Source organism: Oryza brachyantha, chromosome 4 (genome assembly GCF_000231095.2).
Source record: "Oryza brachyantha chromosome 4, ObraRS2, whole genome shotgun sequence".
Taxonomy (NCBI): Eukaryota; Viridiplantae; Streptophyta; class Magnoliopsida; order Poales; family Poaceae; genus Oryza; species Oryza brachyantha.
Window position 1 is genome coordinate 15,433,367 of NC_023166.2, and position 22,022 is coordinate 15,455,388.

General features: G+C 43.8%; 3 protein-coding genes across 3 annotated transcripts; 1 reads left to right on the top strand and 2 right to left on the bottom strand.

Moving 5' to 3' along the window:
• Positions 1-876: 876 nt before the first annotated feature.
• LOC102710014 (ubiquitin carboxyl-terminal hydrolase 3-like) lies at positions 877-3,799 on the top strand. The gene is made up of 9 exons (XM_006652540.2): positions 877-1,023; positions 1,121-1,240; positions 1,328-1,378; positions 1,982-2,087; positions 2,432-2,490; positions 2,576-2,650; positions 3,112-3,160; positions 3,251-3,327; positions 3,496-3,799. Exons 1-9 carry the CDS (start codon positions 973-975, stop codon positions 3,577-3,579), a joined length of 672 nt encoding a protein of 223 aa, XP_006652603.1. The 5' UTR covers positions 877-972; the 3' UTR covers positions 3,580-3,799.
• A 2,196-nt stretch (positions 3,800-5,995) lies between these two features.
• On the bottom strand, positions 5,996-6,755 carry LOC102699502 (oleosin 16 kDa). The gene has a single exon (XM_015836045.2). It carries the CDS (start codon positions 6,525-6,527, stop codon positions 6,087-6,089), a length of 441 nt encoding a protein of 146 aa, XP_015691531.2. The 5' UTR covers positions 6,528-6,755; the 3' UTR covers positions 5,996-6,086.
• A 1,820-nt stretch (positions 6,756-8,575) lies between these two features.
• Positions 8,576-10,346, bottom strand: LOC107304029 (ethylene-responsive transcription factor 2-like). Its single transcript, XM_040523692.1, has one exon. It carries the CDS (start codon positions 10,058-10,060, stop codon positions 9,110-9,112), a length of 951 nt encoding a protein of 316 aa, XP_040379626.1. The 5' UTR covers positions 10,061-10,346; the 3' UTR covers positions 8,576-9,109.
• Between the last annotated feature and the right edge of the window lie 11,676 nt (positions 10,347-22,022).

The following is a 22,022-nucleotide window of genomic DNA, read 5'->3' on the forward strand; positions in this document are numbered from 1 at the left end:
GGGGAGTTTTTATAGTGGTTGAGCAATAAAACATTCTTTGGAAGAGTGATAAGAGGATCACCTATAAAAATTACTACCTCCTACCTCCATTTTATACTGTAAGATTTTCTAGTCTTTTCTATATATATATATATATATATATTCATTAGTATTCGTATGAATATGGGCTAGGCTAGAAAGCGTGAAACAGAGAGAGCATGTCCCTTCCTACTCTTCACCATCTGCTAAGTGATCAACCATTGTGTTCTCTACCAGCGTCCCTCTACACAACTACACGTGCTCTAGGAGGACCGCAAGGGGTTACCTGTAAAAAGCTATGGCTGTAGCCAGGGAAAACCAGAAATTTACGAAAGATGAGGCTCAGCAATGAAATATAAATCTTTTAGATAAATTTTAACTAAAATATAGTAATTTTCCAATATATTTTTTAGCCAGGCGTGGGGCTCCAGCCCAAGTTGCCCCACGCCTGATACTGCCCCTGGCCGTAGCTAACGCTAGCCAAACGTCATCTGCCACGTCTTCGTGTCCTTTAAAAGTTGTGCTTAAGAAAGATTTTTAGAGTAGGTTGGATGTATATTTTTTTCAAAAAACAAACTACAAATATATATTTGTATTATTTTAATTTTATATATACACACATAATTTGATCTGCATTGCTTAATTAAGGCCGTGTTGTCTGTAAAAACCGGAGGTGAAGATGTAGAATTTTTACAATTTTGATACAAACGATTTAATTAACTATTATCAATTTAAAAAAACTATTTTAGAGAGACGACACGATGAAACTCATATAAATATTCTTTTAAAAAAACTGTTTAGTACTAAGAAAAAATGCGCTTAAAAACGCAGGCTAACACCCTAACTGCTTCCTGCCATCCCGCGATCCCGCACGAAACAGAAAACGGCAGCACGCCGACTCGCGCCGCCGCCGCCGCTATCACCATCGTCCCTTCCTCCGGCACGTCAGCCGCCATGGGCAAGCGTTGGCTCCCCCTCGAGGCCAACCCCGAGGTCATGAACCAGGTAATCCCTGTCGCACGCCTCCCCTCTCCCCTGGACCTCTCCATCTCGACCGCTCCCCCCTTTCTCGCTCACCGCGCAGAGTGCTACGTTGGCGCAGTTCATGTGGGGATTAGGGGTCCCCGCGGAGGTGGGGTTTTGCGACGTCTACGGTCTCGACGACGAGATGCTTGCAATAGTGCCACAGCCCGTGCTCGCCGTCATCTTGCTTTACCCTCAGGTGATCCCCGATGCCCAGTTGGTCCTGAGATTCGTTTGGATTGCTTCACAGTGACTGAAATTTTTTTGTCCGCATTCTTGTGAGCAGGATCGGAAGAAGGAATCCGTTGCTTCAACCTCCTCCACGGTCGAGAGCAAGGTTTGATGAATTGCAATTAATAATTAATTCATTATAGTGTTCATTATAGTGGGCAGCAAGCCAGCAAGTATGCCCAGAGCCTTTTCCTCATCCAGAAGCACTCGGTTTCACTCTGAAACTGAAGAAATAGGCTGGCTGATGTACTTGTTACAGTTCAGCAAACATTTTGTTTTTAGAAATTATAGAAGAAGAAGTCACCCCTGTTCACCTAATGCTACTCGTTAAGTGCTATACTTCAATTGAATTTTGTGTGGCAGCCAATAAGATTCAACGAGCGAACTTAGTTGCTACTGTCGAACTATCATTTGTTTGTTTATTTCTGCACTTGCAAATAGACATGTTGAAGCTGCTAAATTTTTTTATACATATCGGGCAGCACCTTTTCAGCAATATATTATTCCTTCTGTATAAATAATGTTGGATTGCGTCTATTGATCATTTGGAAAACATATAGATCAACCTTTGTTTTGTATTTACTAGAGTTCTTTGATTTTTTAGAGATGTTGATAGCATGTGAAACATTGTTACCAAGATGGTTACTCAGCTTATAACTTGCTCGTATATGTTGGTTTCCCTTACTAATCTTATAACTCGACGGTGCAGAAGTTCAACAACAATGTATACTTTACAAAGCAGACTATCGGTAATGCCTGTGGAACAGTTGGAATTATTCATGCAATAGGGAATGTTGTATCCAGAATCAAGCTTGGTAATTTTCTGGAGCTTTGAGCTTTATTTTCCTAGTTATATATAATACGTATTCATGCCTCAAATGTTAAAATAGCTCTGCTACTATGCCGTTCTTGAGAAATTATACATACACCACCAAATATGTTTTTATGCAATGTAGCTTCCCATCACATATAGTTACATGTTCTTTTGTTTGATGTTGTGCTAATTGCTAACTATGCAATGTTCACAGATTCAAAGTTATGTTGCTTTTACTGAACCTAATCTTCAACAAAAAGAGAGAAGCTATTTTGACTAGTTTCTACTTTTGCGTCAGTTACTTTGTCTTGTAGAGAGATTGAATTATTACTTTCTTATTTGCAGCTGAGGGATCATATTTTGATAGATTCTACAAACAAACAGCTGATATGGACCCTAGCCAGGTTAATAGTCCATCTACTGAGTCAAGTTCTTTTTATATAATGGTTATATCTTGAGACTAATATGTTGATCACTTGGCATTTTCAGCGTGCTGCGTTTCTTGAGGAGGATGAAGAAATGGAAAAGGCTCATTCTGTTGCTGTTACTGCTGGTGATACAGAGGTCATTTATGCCTACTTGATTAATATACTCACCAGAGAATACAATAATATTCTGTTGATCATTTAGTGTTAACGAGTAAATGCATATACTAGTTCTGTTTGTGAGTAGTTTTAGAGTCACAATTCGCCAGTAACCAGCTGAAAGTGATGAGATCTGTTTTCAAAAATCCAGACAGATCTACTGCATACCCAGATTCCCAAACCCTTCTATAAGCCTGTTGACTAGCTTTACTGTCATCATATGATAGTCACTAAATGATAAAACCTGCAATAGCTGTAAATTATACTTATCATGCGTCTTTTGTAGTTGGTCTTTTAGTTGGGAGGGTTGTTACTACGGAATTGGCCAACCATGATTACTTGAAGTTTTGTGCTGGGAGATCTACTTGTATGCCCTTGGCCCAGATTTAATTCTATCTTGGGGGGTTTTCCCGTTTTCCTCACATCTCTACTTTTGTGCAGGCCAAGGATGGGGTAATCGAACATTACGTATGTTTCTCCTGTGTTGATGGTACTCGCTCTAATGACACAACCTAACTTCAACAAAAGTCTGCAACAATTAGTATATCGATCACTCATTTTCTTTAATTTTCTCATTCAGATGAAATTTTTGAACTTGATGGAGGAAATTCGCAGCCTATCTCCCATGGCCCTTCCTCTCCTGATAGCTTGTTGCAGGTAAGTTGTTCCATTTGTATGTTTCTTTTCATCAGTTATTCTTTTCAGCTGTATGCAAAACAATGTTTATAAATACGCCATCCGGGAAGAATAGAAGATCCTTTTGTGTTACAGAAATACAGTTGATGTTGATAATTTCCGGGGTTTTTTTTCCTTCTTTATGCGCAGGACGCTGCAAAAATCATCAAAGCTAGGATTGCGGCGTACCCCGAGTCACTCAATTTCAATGTTATGGCTCTTTCAAAGCAGTGACGATATATACCCCTTGGTTAGCACTCATCCGAGTTTTAAATTTCCAGTTTGCAGTAGTCTTGTTTGATGAACTCCCAAGTCCTAACGTAGCAGTGGTTTAGTACGTACGTTACGTTTCTATTCGACCATAGAAAAGTTTACGAGATTCACTAGAATTTTCAATGTTGAAATCTACCTGACAATATTTGGCTCGAGCTATATATCTCAAATAATGGTAGCAGATTTTTCTTTTCCCGTATATCATATCACCGTTCCTCCCCTTCCGGAGCTTAAGCCACACCGCCCACGGCGACGCGCCGTAGACTGAAGTGCAGAGGTGGACTGAGCGGTGGGCGCCGCCCGCTTCTGGGACGTGGGCGTGCAGCCGTGTAGCCGTTTGGTCTTGCGGCTGGTGTCGTGGCATGGCACGCCTCCGTGGCCCGCGAGTGCCCGTTAGGATCCAAGTGAGCTTTACCCATATAACCTTGCATATCTCTACTATTATAAAAGTAAATAACCTTGCATGTCTGCGTCGCCTCTGACCCGAGCAGATAGATTATTCTTTATGCGGATAGCCTGTTTGAAATAACTTATATATGCGTTCGCGGATCATCCCACTTGTATCCGTTGGAAGAGCGCCGGAGAGTATCGTTGGATCTTTGTTGCTAGATCAGATTCCAGTTTATTCGTAAAGTCTAATTACAGATGAATCAACTTGACGAAGGTTAATGAGTTCCTTTTGTAGATGACGACGCATGTTTTCCATTTCTAAAGGGCTATAGTACCACATACAATTGTATAAGATATATCTTATATTAATATATGTTTATAAATTTTTAATAACTATTTAGATATCATGCCATAGACAATGGACGTGCCTCGAGGTTAGAATACTTTCCGTAGACTACTACACACATGTCCGGCAATTGACTCGAAAGCACGATCTTTGATCCTCAGTAGTTGTGTTCTCTGCCGGTTGCTGCAAGTAGTCTTCTGCTCTCGCCATGGCCAGAGACTACCTGATCATGTAGAAAGAAAATTGAATGCTAATATCTTCTGCTCTCGCCGTGCGGTCCCAAATGAACAAGTGCATGGCAATATTTTATGGCATAGCCATGCAGTCCAAAATAACTATTGCATCATATTTGTTCATTTATAGCGGGTTTCCCTTGTCCATACTTTGTCGTTTTGGGCTGGAGTTGGAGGATATATGCATCCAAGTATGTAACTTTACTTGTTCATTTAGTTAAATTAGATATTAGAGTTGTCTAAATTATCCGTGGGCTGACATGTGCGCGCTCATCCCTAGTAAAATGCGGGATATTTGATTGGTAGCCAAATTTTTTGCCTCTTTCTGCCATCATAAGTTTAGTAAGGCCTTTAGTTCTTAAATTTTTTTTTTCCAAAAAACATCATATTAAATTTTTGAACACCAAAATAAAGCATTAAACATAGATGAAAAAAAACTAACTTCATGGTTAGGGAAAAAATCGTGAGACAAATCCTCTGAGCCTAATTAGTCCATGATTAACCGTAAATGCTACGGTAACCCACATGTGCTAACGACAGATTAATTCGGTTCAAAAGATTTATCTCGTGATTTCTAGATATATGCTACCGACAGATTAATTCGGTTCAAAAGATTTATTTCGTGGTTTCTAGTCAGCTATGAAATTCGTTTTTTCATTCGTGTCAAAAAATGTCATTCGTGTCGAAAAACATCTTTCGACGTCCGTCCGGTCACACTCTGACGTCCCAACGGAAACGAAAATTTTCTTTTCGCCAACTAACATAAGTAAGTTTGACCAAATTAGTGTTTTCCCCAACAAATCACCCATAAGTAAGTTTGACCAAATTAGTGTTGTATTTGGTTTTGGTCTCATGTAAATCTCAAAATTCATAAACACAGTAAGATGTAAGAAGTAAATTAAACTTCTCCTTTCCTTTGTTTCTCTTGGTTTGGTATTGTTGGACGATGATTTCAATAGTAGTCTTATTTTAATATGTATCTCCCACAAATGTAGACCACCATTTACACTATTATCCGTGATAAAAAAAGGTTCTCCACAAATATACTTTGGTGGGAACGACGGCATTGGACGGACCATCAGGACAGCACGTCCGCTAGTAGTTCTTTGATACACCAATGATACTTGGAACTAGTAGTTTGTCGAAGAAACATTGCATTTTATTCCTCATCACCATAAACATGACATCCACACGAACACACGAGTACTATATAGGTACCAGGCGTCCGACAGGCACGATCTTCGATATTACATACACACAGGAGTACTACGCAACCAAAGCCTAATTATAAGCAAACATGCATGCACGCTCTGCAGATAAAGAGGAGCAGTAGCCGGCGTGGCCAGCCACCAGCGAACAGCGAGCGTGCGCACACACGCCGGCCGTGTACTTGGGTAGTGCTCCGGCGCCTCCGTCCCGTACGTACGTGCGCCCGAGCTAGGTAGCAGAAGCGGCGGCGCGCCGCGGCATGCCGCCGGCGCGCGCCCGCCGTCTCAGCTCTAAGACGCCTGCGCCTGGTCGATGCGGTGCTGCGCTGCCTCCTTGATGTCGCGGGCCTTGGACGCGAGCCTCGCCTTGGCGTGGTCCAGCTGGTCGGCGCCCGGCGGGTGCTTCCCGGTGAGGTACTTGTACATCCACGAGAACACGGAGAGCGCGGCCACGCCGAGCCCTCCCGACGTGATGAACCCGGCGGCCATGAGCGCGAGCGCGATGGCGGCCGGCACCAGCACGGGGCTGAAGATGACCAGCACCGGCGTGGCCACCGTGAGCGCGATGACGGTGCCCGCCAGGATCAGCCCCGACAGCACCAGCATCGACCCGCCGGCCGTCGCCGCGGTCACGGTCTTCAGAGCCGTCATCATGAACGGCTGCTTCTCCTGCCCCTGGCCACGGTCGCCGAGGCCTCCTCCGCCCACGACGCCTCTGTGGTGATCAGCCATGGGTGCCTAGCTAGCTAGCTACGGGGACCGAGCACCTGAAGCTGAAGTGAGCGCAGAGAGAGCTAACCCACGTGCGCGCCACTGCCTACGAGCCAGCGTGGTGAAGTGGACGATGACGGGGAGGAGGGAGATGCGGGGAGGGTTTAATAGCGGAGGCGCCGCGCATGGGGCGGCGTGGAGGCGGGAGCTGGAGCCGCCGCGTGGGGCGCATGCGGGACTCGTGTCGGCCGCCGCGCGACACCTGTGGTGGCGCCGCTGCCCGCGCGCGCGGCCCCGGCCCCCGGCCGCTTCCGCGAGGCGATACGTACGAGGTTACGCGCGCTATTGTTGCCTTCGGCCGCCGCTGCCGCGCGGCCTATATCGGGCCCAAACTCGTATGGGCCACATTGTATAAACCAAGCAGTCGAACAGGCTATAGATGGACTATACACGTATGATGCTCCGGCCCATGGAAGTACGACTCTGTTTCAGTATCGCTCACTCTTGTTGCTGGAAAGAAAAAAGTGTCAGTATCTTTCATCTCGCATGTGTCGTGCTGCTAATATCACCGTTGAAAATTTTGCACTGGCTGATGCTGTCGTGGCTGAAGGACTGAGACCGGGATCATCCAATGGCAAAGCACCTGCTAGAAGACTAGAACGATTCGTTGACGGTCAGAAGTCGCTTTTGCTAAGCTGCATGCTCCCGTAGACGGAATCACGGAATCCTCGTGGAAGCATCGGCTTAGCTAGGAGGCCCCGCTGGGTATGGCCCCAGTTAAAACTAAAGCTTGCTGTCACCTGCACGCTTTAATCGCCTTGACGATCTAGAAGACTTTGCTACAAAAGCACAGGCCTTACGCATGTATATACTCTGCCTTTCTAGAAGGTCACCCCAAATCCCTCTAGCGCCGCTAACCCGTGTGCACGGTCCCGGTCGTCGTCTCGCCGATTCATCCATGGTCGTACAGCGACTTCGTCTTGGGCTCTCTCGTTGTCGATAGCTCACCCGCCATGCATCCGGTTGCCACCCCTTCTCCCATTTCGCACTGAGCTATTGACTGGTGGCTAAATCCAATCAGGTGAGGCCACGCCTAGATTCTTCAACTTAATTGGGGTTCGCACGATAAGCCTTAGATTAACTAAGCACAGTTTCCGTCCATAGACCGTCTTTTCTACGTACCAACGCATTGCCAGTGCAGCACGCTCGCAGCTCTATTATCAGGTAATGAAATATTCGTAGCTGGTGGTGTACTTTGCTGCATGACCTGGAATCAATCATGTAGCGTGCTTGATCGGTCGGCAAATTAAGCTGGAAAAGTGTGCTTTCCCTCGTGGCTCATCAGCTCACTTTCCACCCCCGAAATCACATAACAATTACTCAATACTCATGGAGGATGATCTCACGCTTAGCACATTTGGATGCATACGTCGATGTCCCATGGCCAGCTGTCAAGCAGCTGATCAAACTTAACACGATCTTGCTTGCCAGATACTGGCTGGAAGCAACGCAGGGTGGCCCTCCAGTACCCAGCGTGGAATACTACATGTTACCGATCGATCGACGGCTCGATGCTTATCTCTCTTTCACGCCTTGGATAAGCACGAGTTAAGATTTTTGTTGTGGTTACAGGTTAAAGATTGGTGCCGACTGCAAGTTGCAACATTGATCGCTTTGGTTTTTCTTTTAAAATTTTCTCCCTTGCCATTTCGTCTCCAGCATAATGGCAAAGCAGATGGTGACCTCCTCACCCACTTGCTGCACCGAGCTATCAGCGCTTAACCCCAAAGCGACTTTTCTTCCCACGATTAGAGGGAGAATAATTGGTTAGTTATGTATTTAATCTGCTATTTCACGTGGGAACTCCCCGTGCTGGATTAATGCCTGGGATTTGAAGGTTTTGGTTTCGAGCACAATTTCGATTTGGTCTTGTATTATAACGACTGATTGGTTGACCTATGGTTACGTTTAGCTGCCAGCGTTTTTTTCTCCTCCAAACCTGAGATGGATTACTGATTAGCCCATGGTGCTGTCGTGGATGCAGAAATGTGTCATTTGGAGTCCAGAAATCAAAGAACAAAGGGGATGATTGTTCATCTCTCCTCTTCTCCTCAAGACATTGTTTGTACAGTTTCTTACTGCAACCCTCACAACTCACTCCCTCTCGGGATGATCCACTAGCGACAGTGACGCGAATTATAACCATAGGGACCGGGCTGCACAGGTAACGACACCGTGCATTCTCTGACAAGAACACGCCAGTGGTACAGTATCCTCCCCACTTGGGCGAGTTGCACCGGGCAGTACCACCACCACACTACTATCTAGAGCTCGCCCACACACACACACATACACGCGCGGTTGCACCACCCAATTGCACCCCGAGCTTATCGCGTTGCATCCGGTGGAGCTTTCGCCGGGATGCTGCCGCTCGCGCCGTCGCGCTCACGCTTCCTTCCTTGCCGTCCTGCGCCGTGCAACGCAAATGGCAATGGCTGTACTGGCCATTGTTGGGTTGCTCTCGCTCGTTAGTCCGTTGGGACGTCGAAGGCGGTGATCATTTTTGTGCCGCGCCGGTTTGCTGGCTCCGCCGTGCGCCGGGCCTAGATGACGAGCTGCTCCACCCGTGGAGTGATCGCCACCGGGTCGACCGGCACGCCGGTGGGGTACCATGGCTGAGACGGCCAATTCAGCTGGGAAGACGGGGGCACCAGGGGCATGGCCATGGACGCGGCTGCGGCCTCGCCTCTCTTTCTCCTTTTCGGGGAGCCGGAGGAGGACGAGGAGGTGGTGTAGGAGGAGGATGAGGATGAAGAGGAGAAGGACGACTCCGAGGTCGCCGGCTCCGGCGACGGCCGCTTGTCGCCGGCTGCCGCGGCCGCTGCTGCTGCTGCTGCGGCGGCGGCGGCGGCGGCAATCTCCGAGCCGATGCGGAGCGGGAAGTTGAGGAGCGCGCGGGAGCCGCGCATGCGGTAGGCTGCGCGGTCGTACGCCAGGGCGGCGTCCTCGGCGGTGTCGAACGTGCCGAGCCACACGCGCGCGCCGTTCTTGGCGGGGTCCCGGATCTCCGCCGCGAACTTGCCCCACGGCCGCTGCCTCACCCCCCTGTAGTGCTTCCCCCTGGCCAGCGCAGCGGCCTCCTCCTTCCCGTGCACTTCCGCAACCACCGCCGCCGCCTCCGCCGTCTCAGCCCCGGACACCTCCTCGCCCGGCGTCACCGGCTCCGACCCCGCGAAGCCGAAGCAGCAAGAGCCGTCGTAGGAAGACGCCGGGGAGAGCAGGGGCTCCGGCTTGACCTCCGCGAACACGCCGTCGGGCAGCCACCCGCACGAGAACGCGTCCCGCATCGCGCCGAACACCACCATGTCGTCGGCGTCGTCGTCGCGGAACGGCAGCGAGTCGCTCCACATGTCCGCCACCAGGCTCCCGAAGCTCGCGCTCCTCGCGTGCACCGGCCCGGCCCCACCATTGCTCCTCCCCTCCGCCGGCTCCTCCAGCAGGTGCTGCCGGATGGTGTCGAGCACCGACGCCTGGTGGCTCACCTCCAGCAACATGTTTCGCCCCTCCTCGCTGACCCCTGTCTCAATTCCGGTACTACCAACAAGGCAACAACTGAAGTGTGCTGAGGGGTGGTCGAGTTGAATGGTAAGCCCGGAGGCGGAGAAGGGCGCGCGCTTTTATAGTGGAGACGGGGCTTCGCGTTCGCCCTCGCGCTTCGTTGAACTTTCCTCCCCTCCCGTCCCGCTACCGCTCAGGCAGGCGTCAGGCACCCACGTGGTGGAAATCTCTCTCTCTCTCTCTCTCGTGTAAAAGTTATTAGTACTAACTACAAGAGTGAAATAAAATAAACGGAGAAAGGGCGAGCCAGATAGTTGAGCGTTCTGGGGAGGGAGAGGTTGCACTAACCGTTTGTTTTTTTAGATGGCGGTGGCGTCAGCGATGAGGTCGTCTGCTCAGCGGGCGGGGGCGCAGTGTGGCCCGGCTCGTGCTGGGCTGCCCGCTCCGGTCTGTGGGGGTACGGGAACAGGATCGTGTAGGCCGCAGCGCAGCGCAGCGCTGTTGGTGCGATTAATATCAAGATGGTCTTTGGAGTCCAACTTGTGCTTACTTTGGGGATATCCTCGGAACATTCAGGTCATCAGGTGCATGACTGCGTCTTTCCGGGCGCCATAAGGGCACACACATACTTATCCTCTGTGTGTTGATGGCTAAAGCGCAGTCGCTACCGCAAGTTGCCTAAACCGTCACACCAGCCGTTGAATAACCCCATTGCGTTTTCTGTTAACGATAAGGGTTGTGTTTTTTTGATGAAAATAAACGACTAGATAATTTATAGCTATTTAATAGTATAAATGATAAAATTAACTAATACAAAGTTAAAAGATCTACTTTAGAAATACAAAATAATAAAATTCTACTTTAAAAATCTAGTTTAGAAGGAGCGCACGTAAAACTGATAATAATTTTAAAATGATATATAGAGAAAGAACATGGCCAAACTGGATGTATCTATGTATCGGTACTAGTGTAATTACAGTAACTTGGTGAAGAAATTTGCAGGCAAGGGGGCCGGGAGCACTGACGGGAAAAAAGAACCCAATGGACACGTACCAGACGCATGTGGCCAGCGGGCGTCGAGTTTTGCCATCAAGAGGAAGAAATAACGTAGAAGTCATGCAGTGCATCGCCCCTGGACCGTCCCTCTGCTACTTGCGCTCGCGCACAAGAGGATAAAGACGCCATTCGTTGGGCCCGAGCTTACGAGAAAGCAGCTTGCGTGATTATCATCCATTTTTGGCTTTTGTTTTTGCCAATAAACTAAAATTTAAATTTTAACGTTAAATTTAAAGTTGACTTTGAGTTTTTTTCGTCACAGTTTATTTTTCAGCTTTAGCTTTTAGATTACTATAAAAAAAATTTATCCACAAATTATTCTCCATTTGTAAATATGTTGTTTGTCTATTTCTTGTTACTCAAAAAATCCGTTTAAAAGCGGAAACGGACAACCGGCGACCCGCAGCAGTACAGCCCCCTTGTGTGCTGTAGTTAGCGTTTCAATGGCAAAAATCCTCACTGCGAAATCAGGCGTTTTCCTATCGATCTATCGTCCAGTGGAGGAATATGGGCTCAGTTTTGAGTGTTAAAAGCACATCGATATGATGCCGGATAATAACGGTGTTGTCTTGTAGTGCAATAAGGCATGCTGGACATGAGAATTTATGTTAGGTAGGCGGCATTGCTATCACATTTTAAATCCGAAAACGAAGATGCCGGGTAACAAGGGAGAGAAGTCGATTGAAATGACAAATCGGTATTTGTTTGGGTTATGGTGTTCTACGAAACAACGAAGTTATGCTGTTTTAGAGAAGTAGAGCTTGCCTCTGTACATAGATAGGAGAGAGAACCTTTCCACCATAAGTTTCACATCTCACCTTCTGTTCTGAAAAGGCACAACAAAATGCAATTGCCAATTGGGACGTTCTACACTAATCCATCTCGATTCCAAAATGTGTGAGATGATACTTGTAACACTGGAACTCAAGAATTCAAATTGGAGATGATTTTGCAAACATAGGAGTAGAAACAAATCTAGAAATGAGATACTATCAACTTTATCTTTTCACATCTGCCTATGTTTATAAGCCAAAATTTATATTTTCAATTTTAAATTTGAAGTTAATTTTGTATGGTTTTTTTATCGTGGTTAAATTTTCAGCCTTAACTTTTAGATCGCTAAGAACTCATATATAAAACTTTTATTCATAAATCACTTTTTATCTGCAAATATGTTGTTTGACTTTACCTTAAAAAACAAACAATCACCCATGGTGCCTATTAACTATAAAGGGAAAATAAAGACATGAAAACTTCAAAATTATTGTTGTTTGATTCATACCAGTGTTCTATATAGTGGTTAGCAATTGGTCTGCTTCAACTGCTAATAACATGCTAAATAGCGCTATATTCGCTAAAGTGTATATGAGAGTAAATAGGAAGAAGCTTCTCAAATAGCTATAGCCGGAGATTTAAAACCATGATTCATACAGAATAAACAGATGAATCTATGGGCACGTGACAGATCAAACATAAGGTGGAAACTTATGCTTATTCTCCCCTAACATCTTTCTAGGATTGTTTATTTTATTGGAGTTCTATAGAAAATCCCATGATTCGATCATTTGTTTTAAATGCCTTACGAATTTCCTCTATAGGAGTAAAATCCTACAAGTATCCTATGCTTTTTCTACAAATTAAGAAGGATCTAACAATTTATCGCTAAAATATCGACAGTTGATATGAACGGTTGGAAATCAACACATGGTGTTGCTTAGGTTCAGTGTGCCGTGCACAGATAAAAGATGATTAACTCCCTATTTCTTAAACTTTTTGAGGCAGCGTCACGCCAGTGAAGACCTTGCTTATCTGCACGGGCTTTGCGATGGACTAATAATGACCACGTGATTTTCTTCCGGACCTGACTCTGGGGGATGCACGAGCTTTGAAAAAATACAGAGAGAACGGTTTCGTTAGATCCGATGGCGACTGGCCTCCTGTCTTTAGCTTACTGAGAGGTGTTCGTCGTTTATGAGATGGTCCGTCCTAGACAAAAAAAAAAAGATAATGAGGATTGAGTTTCGGAATTGTGTTTCTACTACTTGTTTATGAACGGGACATGTGACAGATTAATTAATCACTATCAGATAGAATAATGACCCTGCGATGAGCAGCCCAGGTGCTGCAAATAAGCATTAAACACTTGTACTAGGCCTCTAGCTAGGCCTGCTTACTTATCGTTATCGAGACTGATCACAACAGGTATTGTTAATTAACCCCAGGAGTTCAAGTCGCAGCGCGCTACTGACCGCCGATTAGTTAGCTGCAGTCACGTCAGGGCCTAGGACTTCTCGGTGAAACCACGTACCGAGACCTCTCCCTCCTGCCAACCCCTGAAGATGACGATAATGTCATGTTGGAGTTTCACCTGACTAACCCTGTTAACCGGACACTGTAAAAGAAACAAGTTGCTGCACCAGCTGCTCATTTTTGTTCGATTCGCCTATGTATCTACTCCTGCTGCCACCGATTTTGCCATGTGATGCTAGACCGTTGCTATCGTCGTCGGCAATCATCGTTAGCGGCACGAAAAAGGCAAAAAGCTTAGCTGTATGCCTGTATCTGTAAATTCCACGGCCAGTGAACCCACGGGCGCGCGGTCAGGCGCCTTTGTTTACAGCACCTCGTGGTCCTCTCGCTTAAAGCCATACAGGTTAGAGTGAGTACATGCCATATTTACGTTTACATGAAAAAAAAAAAGAGAAAAAAATGGATCACAGATTTATATTCATCTCTATCACAAACTTTAAAACATTGTGTGCGCTCTCGCTTAAGCCACACAGGTTACAGAAACGATCACTTGACATGTTAGCTTAGTACAGTAGCCTAGTACTAGGTCATTAGGAGTTAAGTATACTTTGCTGGTAAAGTAAAGCAAAGTTTGGGGGTGAGCAGCAAGGGAGTGGAGTGTGGACTAGTCAAAGGTCAAGGCGGACTTTGACTGTGGACCGAGGAAATTCGCTCGCTGGAGAAGTGAAGCGGCAGCAGCCGAGCGAGGTCTGTCCCTGCATCTTTGCTCGAGGCCGATTGCTATCGTCTATCCGTTCGGGATGGGTGCCGGTCACGTTCCCGTGGCACAGGACAACAATATCTCTTACGTTGCGTTTGCCTCGCGTGCGGGACACTGCAGCGGTCTGCCCTCCTGCTGCTTCTCGGCTCCTTCCTTGCCCGACGTCCGCGAGCCCAAGAAAATCCATCGCAAGTCTGACGTACTGTCTTTATCGTAATAGCTTTATTTTTCATTTTTATATAATATTTTAACTTTTTATTTTATTTAATTTTTTGCGATTAATATTTTTATTATTATTAGATAATAAAATATAAATATTATTTTATGCGTGACTAATTTTTTAAGTTTTCTGTAAATTTTTTAAATAGGACGAATAGTCCAACATTGGATATGAAAAAACGAAAAACAAAAATATTATGGGACGGAGGTAGAACCGTCTTGGAGCCTCTGATTATTTTTAGAGTGGATCATAAATTTCATAATTCACGTATTAGTGATCCATGCTAAAGTAGATTTATCCTGCTGTCTGTCATGTGGCTTATTTTTGTGACACTTATCTCGCGATAATGTTATCATTTTTTTGAATCATCGCGGTTTTCGTGGTAATCTCATGTTTCTTCGAAGTAACTTTTCTAGCAATGCTCAGGTGGTAAAAACGATCCTGTCCTGCTCTGTAGCGTTGGAGCGCATCGGGCATGAATGATAACGAGACGATCAGACGAAAGTAGCGATCGAGAGCAGCAGGAGATTGATGTCGAGACAACAGTAGGAGGGGAACCCTCATTACTGCAGGTTCGGTGATCGTCAACTTTTGCGGCGGCAGCTGAAACGTAACAGGACCGTGCGACTGTTCTTTGTACGAGAAGACTTGGGTCTTCGGCCAAGTTCAAAGTGCTAATCAAGGCTTTGGAGCGCTTCTAGAAACAAAGGCTTGTGGAAAGCACGCACGTACATTTGCTTCTACATAGGAGTACTATAGTATTCGATCTGCTCTAATAGGTAAATATTTCTAGTATAATGTTTTAGAGATTAAACTTGAAAAAACTAAGAAATTTATTTATAAATGAACAAAAAGATACAGATGAAAGGATAGGTGGAAATAAACTAATTTTTTTGATATGGAAAATAATTAATGAGATAACTATTATTGTAGATAGTATTAGAAATATTTATATCACATACAAGATTTAAGTCCATTAAATATTTTATATTTTGGGAAGCCGAAGTATTAGTAGTACATGCCTGTTCTTTCTTCTCCTAGACTTTGACTGCACGGGGGTTGATTTGATGATGTGATCCTAATCATCGTAAACTTTGCGAAAAAGCACTGCCAGGCGGCATGAAAAGGACCGTTTATTTCTTAAAGGAGCCAGTAAAACATTTCCACGAGTCCGAGACGGAGATCAGCACCACCGTGCGGCAACCGCAAAGAAACGGCGCCAGGAGCTAGGAAGAAAAAGGCTTCAAAAAAGGCTTTCAGATGAATTTCCATGTTGCTTTCCACTTTCCACCCTGCACTAGGCCAGTAACCAACCAATATGTTTTATCCCTAAATAATTTCTCGACTTTACATGTATTTTTAAGCTGCTAAACAATATGTTCTTAAAAATTTTAAAAATTTTGTAGGTAGAAGTTAATCATATCCTACTTTTAAATTAGATTTTAATCTTATTATTTATATTATTAAATAGCTATAAAAAATGGAAAAATCTTTAATCCATCGTCTGAACACAGCCAAAGTCGAAGAACTCTTCTGATAGATATGCCTCCAATCCTCCATGGAGTTTACTTTTGGTTACGGTGTACATGTCCAGCTACATGTAATACAGACAGGACACCGGTTAGATTCTAGACAGGGTTTGAACTTTCAAACCACTATTTAATACTAATCCTACACAAGAGACCACATCCGTGATCCTTTCTTCCCGGTCCTTTTCACACGTAGCCCAATCCCACAAAACACCACAACCGTTTTTGTTGTCCTGACCGCTGACGTGGACATGATTTAATCTGCACAGCGACCTATAGAGAGATCAGTAGCTCAGTTCAGACAACCTATAGCTAGTACAAGTAGCGAGCAATCTGATGCGGACGGCCGGTGCACTGAACTTCATCTGCATGATTGTTAATTCTTTTCACCACAGGAAACGCACACTCTAAGCATGCAGCCACACGATTATAGTAGTGTATTATACCATGTGCAGTCAACTTGTAAGGTTTATTTCTGAGGCTGCAAATGCTACCTGTATCAGACCTTGTTTCCTCTTGCTTTTGACTATAGATTCGGTCCTATAATTGCAAAAGGAAATTGACTCTAGAAGGATATTATGAGAATCAAAATAAATTTTACTAGAAAAATAAAAAATAAAAAATATATAAATTGAACTATTATAAGATAAAGAGATAAGGCACCATGTTCGCTTAAAGGGCAGAAATTACCACCTAATAATAAAGGATGAAAGATTTTGACCACCGGATCAGATTGGGTCCAAATTTTATCGACTGAGATTTAATCGGGCGGTAGAATTTAAGAAACATAACTCGGTTTTGCATATAGACGTACTACACGACATAGGATTGCAAGAGGGCCTACGTTTTTACCAATAACTGTCTGAAGATTTGACATGATGAATACTTCCTGCGTTTTAACTGTTGCAATAACTTTCTGTATAGTAGGTAAAAGACTATTTACTCTAAGAAGTAAAAAAAAAAGGAGAAGATGACATATTCTTTTCTAGATGGTATGCACAGAACAAAACATATACTAGGTCTATAGTACTATTAGTAGATAAATATGTCCTAGAAACTGTCTTTATTATGCTGGAATTGTAGTCATGGGGACAAGACCAGCGGACCATGCACACCATTGGCCGCCTCTCCTCGGCTGCTTCCATGTTGTTTCCAGCAATGGTACTGTATATCCATATCATGACAACGGATAAGTTAAAATATGGACTTGTTTTCCACAATTGTATGAATCAAAGTGGACACAATCAATATAATACGCCCCGTTCTGGTCTTCTAGATGAGAAAGACTACTAATATGTTGAGTGACTGTTTATGAAAAAACCAATATTTATAAACAAAAGATAATTTATAAATTATATATATATATATATATGTTTAGCGATTTAAAAACTAAAGTTAAAATATGAAATAACGAAAAATCTTAAAATCAACTCTAAATTCAGTCTTAAAATCAACTCTATATTCAGGACCGACAATTTAAATTTTAGCTTATAAGTATAAGTAAAAAGTAAAATGATGAGATTGATGGCTAATGACATAACAGGTACAACTTCATGTTGACAAAGCCAAGAACAATATCGCAGGTCGCACGATCATGTCACGTTGTTGCATGCGTAATGCATGCCTCACAAGAGCACGAGAGAACGAAACGTGCGTGCACATGATTCTCTCCATTTCGACGGTATCGTATTCCCTCCTGCTTTACGCAGATGTCAATTTTTGATACTCTCCTTTTTTTTAATTCGATGTCATTGAATTATATATATATATTCGACCATTTGTTTATAAAGCATTTTTTATAATTTATAATTATTTTTATAATTTAATTTATTACTAACATAGTTCTTTAATATTTGCTAAAATATTAATTAAGACACATTAGATCCAAACTTCAATAATATCAAAAAGAAAAAAAAACACGGAGGGAATACGACAAATGTGAACTTTGAATACGATTCGCTCATTTCTGCCACTAGCATTACTAGACTACGGATTTTAGAGAAAAACAAATAAAAAAACGGATACACCAAACAAACACATAACTTGTGGGGGCAAAAGAACCATGCATAATCTGAAAACGTACTTTCGAAAAGCTAAACCAGTTAGTGGCAGCCTGGGTTAAAAACATGTACTGTGTTCACTTTTTATGTGAAAGTGTATATATTATCCGTATGTTTGCAATAGTATTCGATCGGCTTGACGTTATTAATGGTACTATCTACTCACTATGTCCTAAAAAAAACTAATTCTTTGATTTCCGTGTCTAACGTTTGACCGTCCGTCTTATTTAAAAAATTTTTAGAAAAAAATTAGTCATATATAAAGTATTATTTATAATTTATCATCTAATAAAAACAAAAATATCAATAAAAAAAATTTGAATAAGACGAAGAGTCAAAAATTGTAGATAAAAAAAATGAAAAATTGGTTTATTTTGAGACGGAGGGAGTATCTACTATGGCATGTATTGCTGAGTTCTCACCGTGCTTGTGAGGATAAGATTGTCGTGCCAGAAAATAATGTGGTGATTGGTGACATGGACATGGCATCAAGTCGGGCGTCCTTGGTTCACTGCATCCAGACATCAGGAAAAATTTTGATTATTTTGTCTCTCAATGTTTTGGAGAGGAGTTTGAGGTTGCCAAGTCACCATCCTTTTCGCATGCAAAAGGTGAGGATCCTGTGCAGCACACACATGCAGCCATGCAGGCAGTGCAGGGTCTCATCTCGCGCTAGTGCGGACAAAGCGACATCCACCACCAGGAGTGCTTCATGTCAATATCTTGGTTCAATTAACCACATGGTTTATATGAGAGAGAGATGCATGCGAAGTACTTCTGTTTGAAGCACACCACCTAACCTCGTACACGATGATAAATTATGTCTAGGTGCAGCACAAATTCGATCGTACTCTGCAGTACGTGTCCTGGGGTTGGGGTTCAGAGTTCAGACAGAGGGAATTCTCAACCGAGCGAATTTTTGACGGGAGATTATACACACGATTTGTTCTGCGTGATACTCAACCTGTCGGCGTGCGTTTACTGTTGCTAGTCCAGGGACTCCGGGATCGGCGTTAACCTGACTATCTCGCAGATGCCACCATTACATGCTACAGGCTGTGTCGTGTTCACGTTTGACACCTGCATTATAGTGTTAAAGCATATGCCATGAACAATCGATTTGCATGCGTCGCAGTTGCATCACCGAGCGCGAAGAGATAGTTGCACTTTCTGGAAAAGCAAATTAGGCTGCCACTTTGTCTAGGTGCCATGAACCATCGGGTCCGATCGGCAGCTGCAGGGCGGGCCAACCACGTTGTTGCTTTATGCGCCTGCGCCACTTGTATCTGCCAACTGGCAGGCACAATGCCCTGCAACGGCGTGTGTGGCGTTACTGACGTGGCAGAAATTTCTACTGTTTTCTCCTCTCTTTTTTTTTAAAAAAAAGATTTCTGCGAGGAAACCTATTGAATGAAAAGTACAGTGGCCAAGTAGGATCGATTTCTGTGGTTCTTGGCGGCGAGCTAGGTTCGAGAAACGATAATGACCACTGCCGCGTCATCTGCATGCGGGCACCTATTATTTTCAGATAGAACTTCGTCTGGTTTTTGTTAATGTTCGATAACGTTAACTTTATATCCAGATCTTTTGTCTTTTTCAACAAAAATATGTAATTTTTATTTATTTTGTTATAATTTGTTTGAACTTTAAGCGTGCTTTATATTTTCATATATATGCATAAATATTTTAAATAGAATAATTATCAAAAATATGTTAAAAGAACGTTACAAATTGGATCGAGTATATGAGTGTGCTTTTGTGCCAATTTTATGCAGTCATCCAGATGATTTGAAAACGGGTGCACCTATCTCAGAATGGCGAACTTGCTGTGTATTCGAGACCTCGACCTTGACCTCAGCCGCTTATCATGGAAAACTTTATGAAATCATTAGTTCAGGGCTTCGCTTTCCTCCACACGATGGAAAGCCTGAATCCTGATTGCAAAATTTGCAGAGTTGCAGTAACTCAGTAGCGGAGTTACGGAGAAGCCGAACCTGCTGCATTGTTGGGCTAAAAAGTTTGAGCCATTAAGCTTACGGTCCACGAAAGAAATAAGTAATGGGCCGAGCGTGCGAAGACTAATGCATCGGCCGCAGCCCAGTCAGATGCCGAAAAGGCTAATTCGCGAGCGCGCGCGAACACTCTCAATGCCAGCCCACTCCGGTCCACTCTGCGCTATTCCGGCCCACGAAGGCACTCAGCCCACTTCCAAAAGCCATTCAGCCCACTCCAAAAAGAAACATGGCCCATCAATGTGTAAAGTATTTTTTTACTTTATGAGTATAAAGTTTACATGTATAAATTTATATGTATAAACATTTTATATATTTAAGTTTATATATATTACTTTTTATGTATATGTAATTTTAATATGTATATATATATATATATATGTATATAAAGCCTACCTATATAAAGTTTGTATGTATAAAGTTTACATGTATAAATATATATATATATATATATATATTTTACGTATGTAAAGTTTACATATATAAAGTTTTATACGTGTGTATGTATGTATGAAGAGGAGAGAGAGACCGCCGATCCGATCACTGGCTCGCGGCGCCCGCGAGCGGTCGCGAACTAGACCGGCCCTTCAGATTCCACAGCTTAGCGAATCGCGAAAGCCCAGCCGCAGGCGAGGCTAAAACTGCAGTCTACGGGCCGAGCCGCCGTGGTTTCGGCCCGAGATTTCGCCCGCGGTGAAACCGGAAACCGCTCGTCGCGTGCCGGCGTCGGGGTGTTTCCGCTTCCTTTCGCTCTTCGTGTGACTCGGTTGTGAGTTGTGACGCGCGGCCCTCGTGTTCTTCCTAATTCCTATTGATTCAGGCCCTCACAGATTCTCGTTTGAAGTTTCAACGAAACGCAATGCTACAGCGTAAACCGCTACTAGTTGTGCCGTGGTGCCCTGGTGCATCATGTGGCCTTTAGCCGAGACTATTCCGTAGGTCCGTGGTGAGAAACAGGGACGCGGCTGACGGTATCTGAAGTTGGCAGATCGCTGCCGCGCGGCTGGACCTGGCACGACGCGCGTGCTGACGCTCGGCGGGATCTTGGAAGCAACTGGCCGCGAGAAGCTGCTGCTGTTCAAAGCGTTCAACGCAAAACCGTCTGCAATCACTGCAGGTGACGCGAGTTGTCTTCGAGGTTTTCTGAGATCTTTTCTCGGCCGGTCTGAACATGTTTATTGTGAGTTGCAGGTCCAAACCGAAAGATCAACATCTCATGATCAGCTGCTCGATGGACTGAAGCCCAAAAATTAGCAAGCCGTGTAAAAAGCTCTGATGATTCTCTTGTTTGCACTTATAATACTGTGTGCCTAGCTCGAGGTTTTCCCTCTAACTGTCGTTTTCCTGAGGGCGACCTGTTTATTCAACTAGAAAATTATTGTGCCTTGAGGAATTATAGTGTTATTAAGCAGTATGTTCAACTGCAGGAAGCTCTCTGGATTGGTAGATAAGAGTCTCAGTTTCGTTTTTTCATTAAAAAAAGTGAAATGATATATTTAAAAAAATATTTTTTAAAATAATATATATATATTCTCTTAGCGCTTTAAAATTAAATATTGAAAAATAAACTATTATAAAGAAAACCTCATAATCAAATTCAATTTTAAGATTAAAAAATTAAAACGACTTATAAACATAAACGAACAAATGGACTAGCAAAGTTAATAAAACAGATCGGATAATACACATATTAATGTTAAAAGCTACATAACATTGACCAAACAGATCTCATAGATATCGTATTAAACAATAATCCAGCTGGTGTCCGTTGATATTAAGCCGTATTACTCTCGTTCTGTCTCCCAACACCTGAATCAGTCAAGCGCAAAACCTTTCCTGCCGTCCAATCGCCTTGATCAAGTAAAACTGCCCATCGATGATCTGACCCTTGAATTTTATTTGTTATATATTACTCCGTATCTAAAAGTAGCACAGTATTTTGTCTCCAAAATCATTACTACAATCTAAGGAAAATCTGTCTCGCGCTTGTCGGTTTTTCCTCCGGCTGAGCATATGTACTGTTAGGCTGTGTATATCTCCTAACATATGAGCAAAGGCCATGTTTACGAGC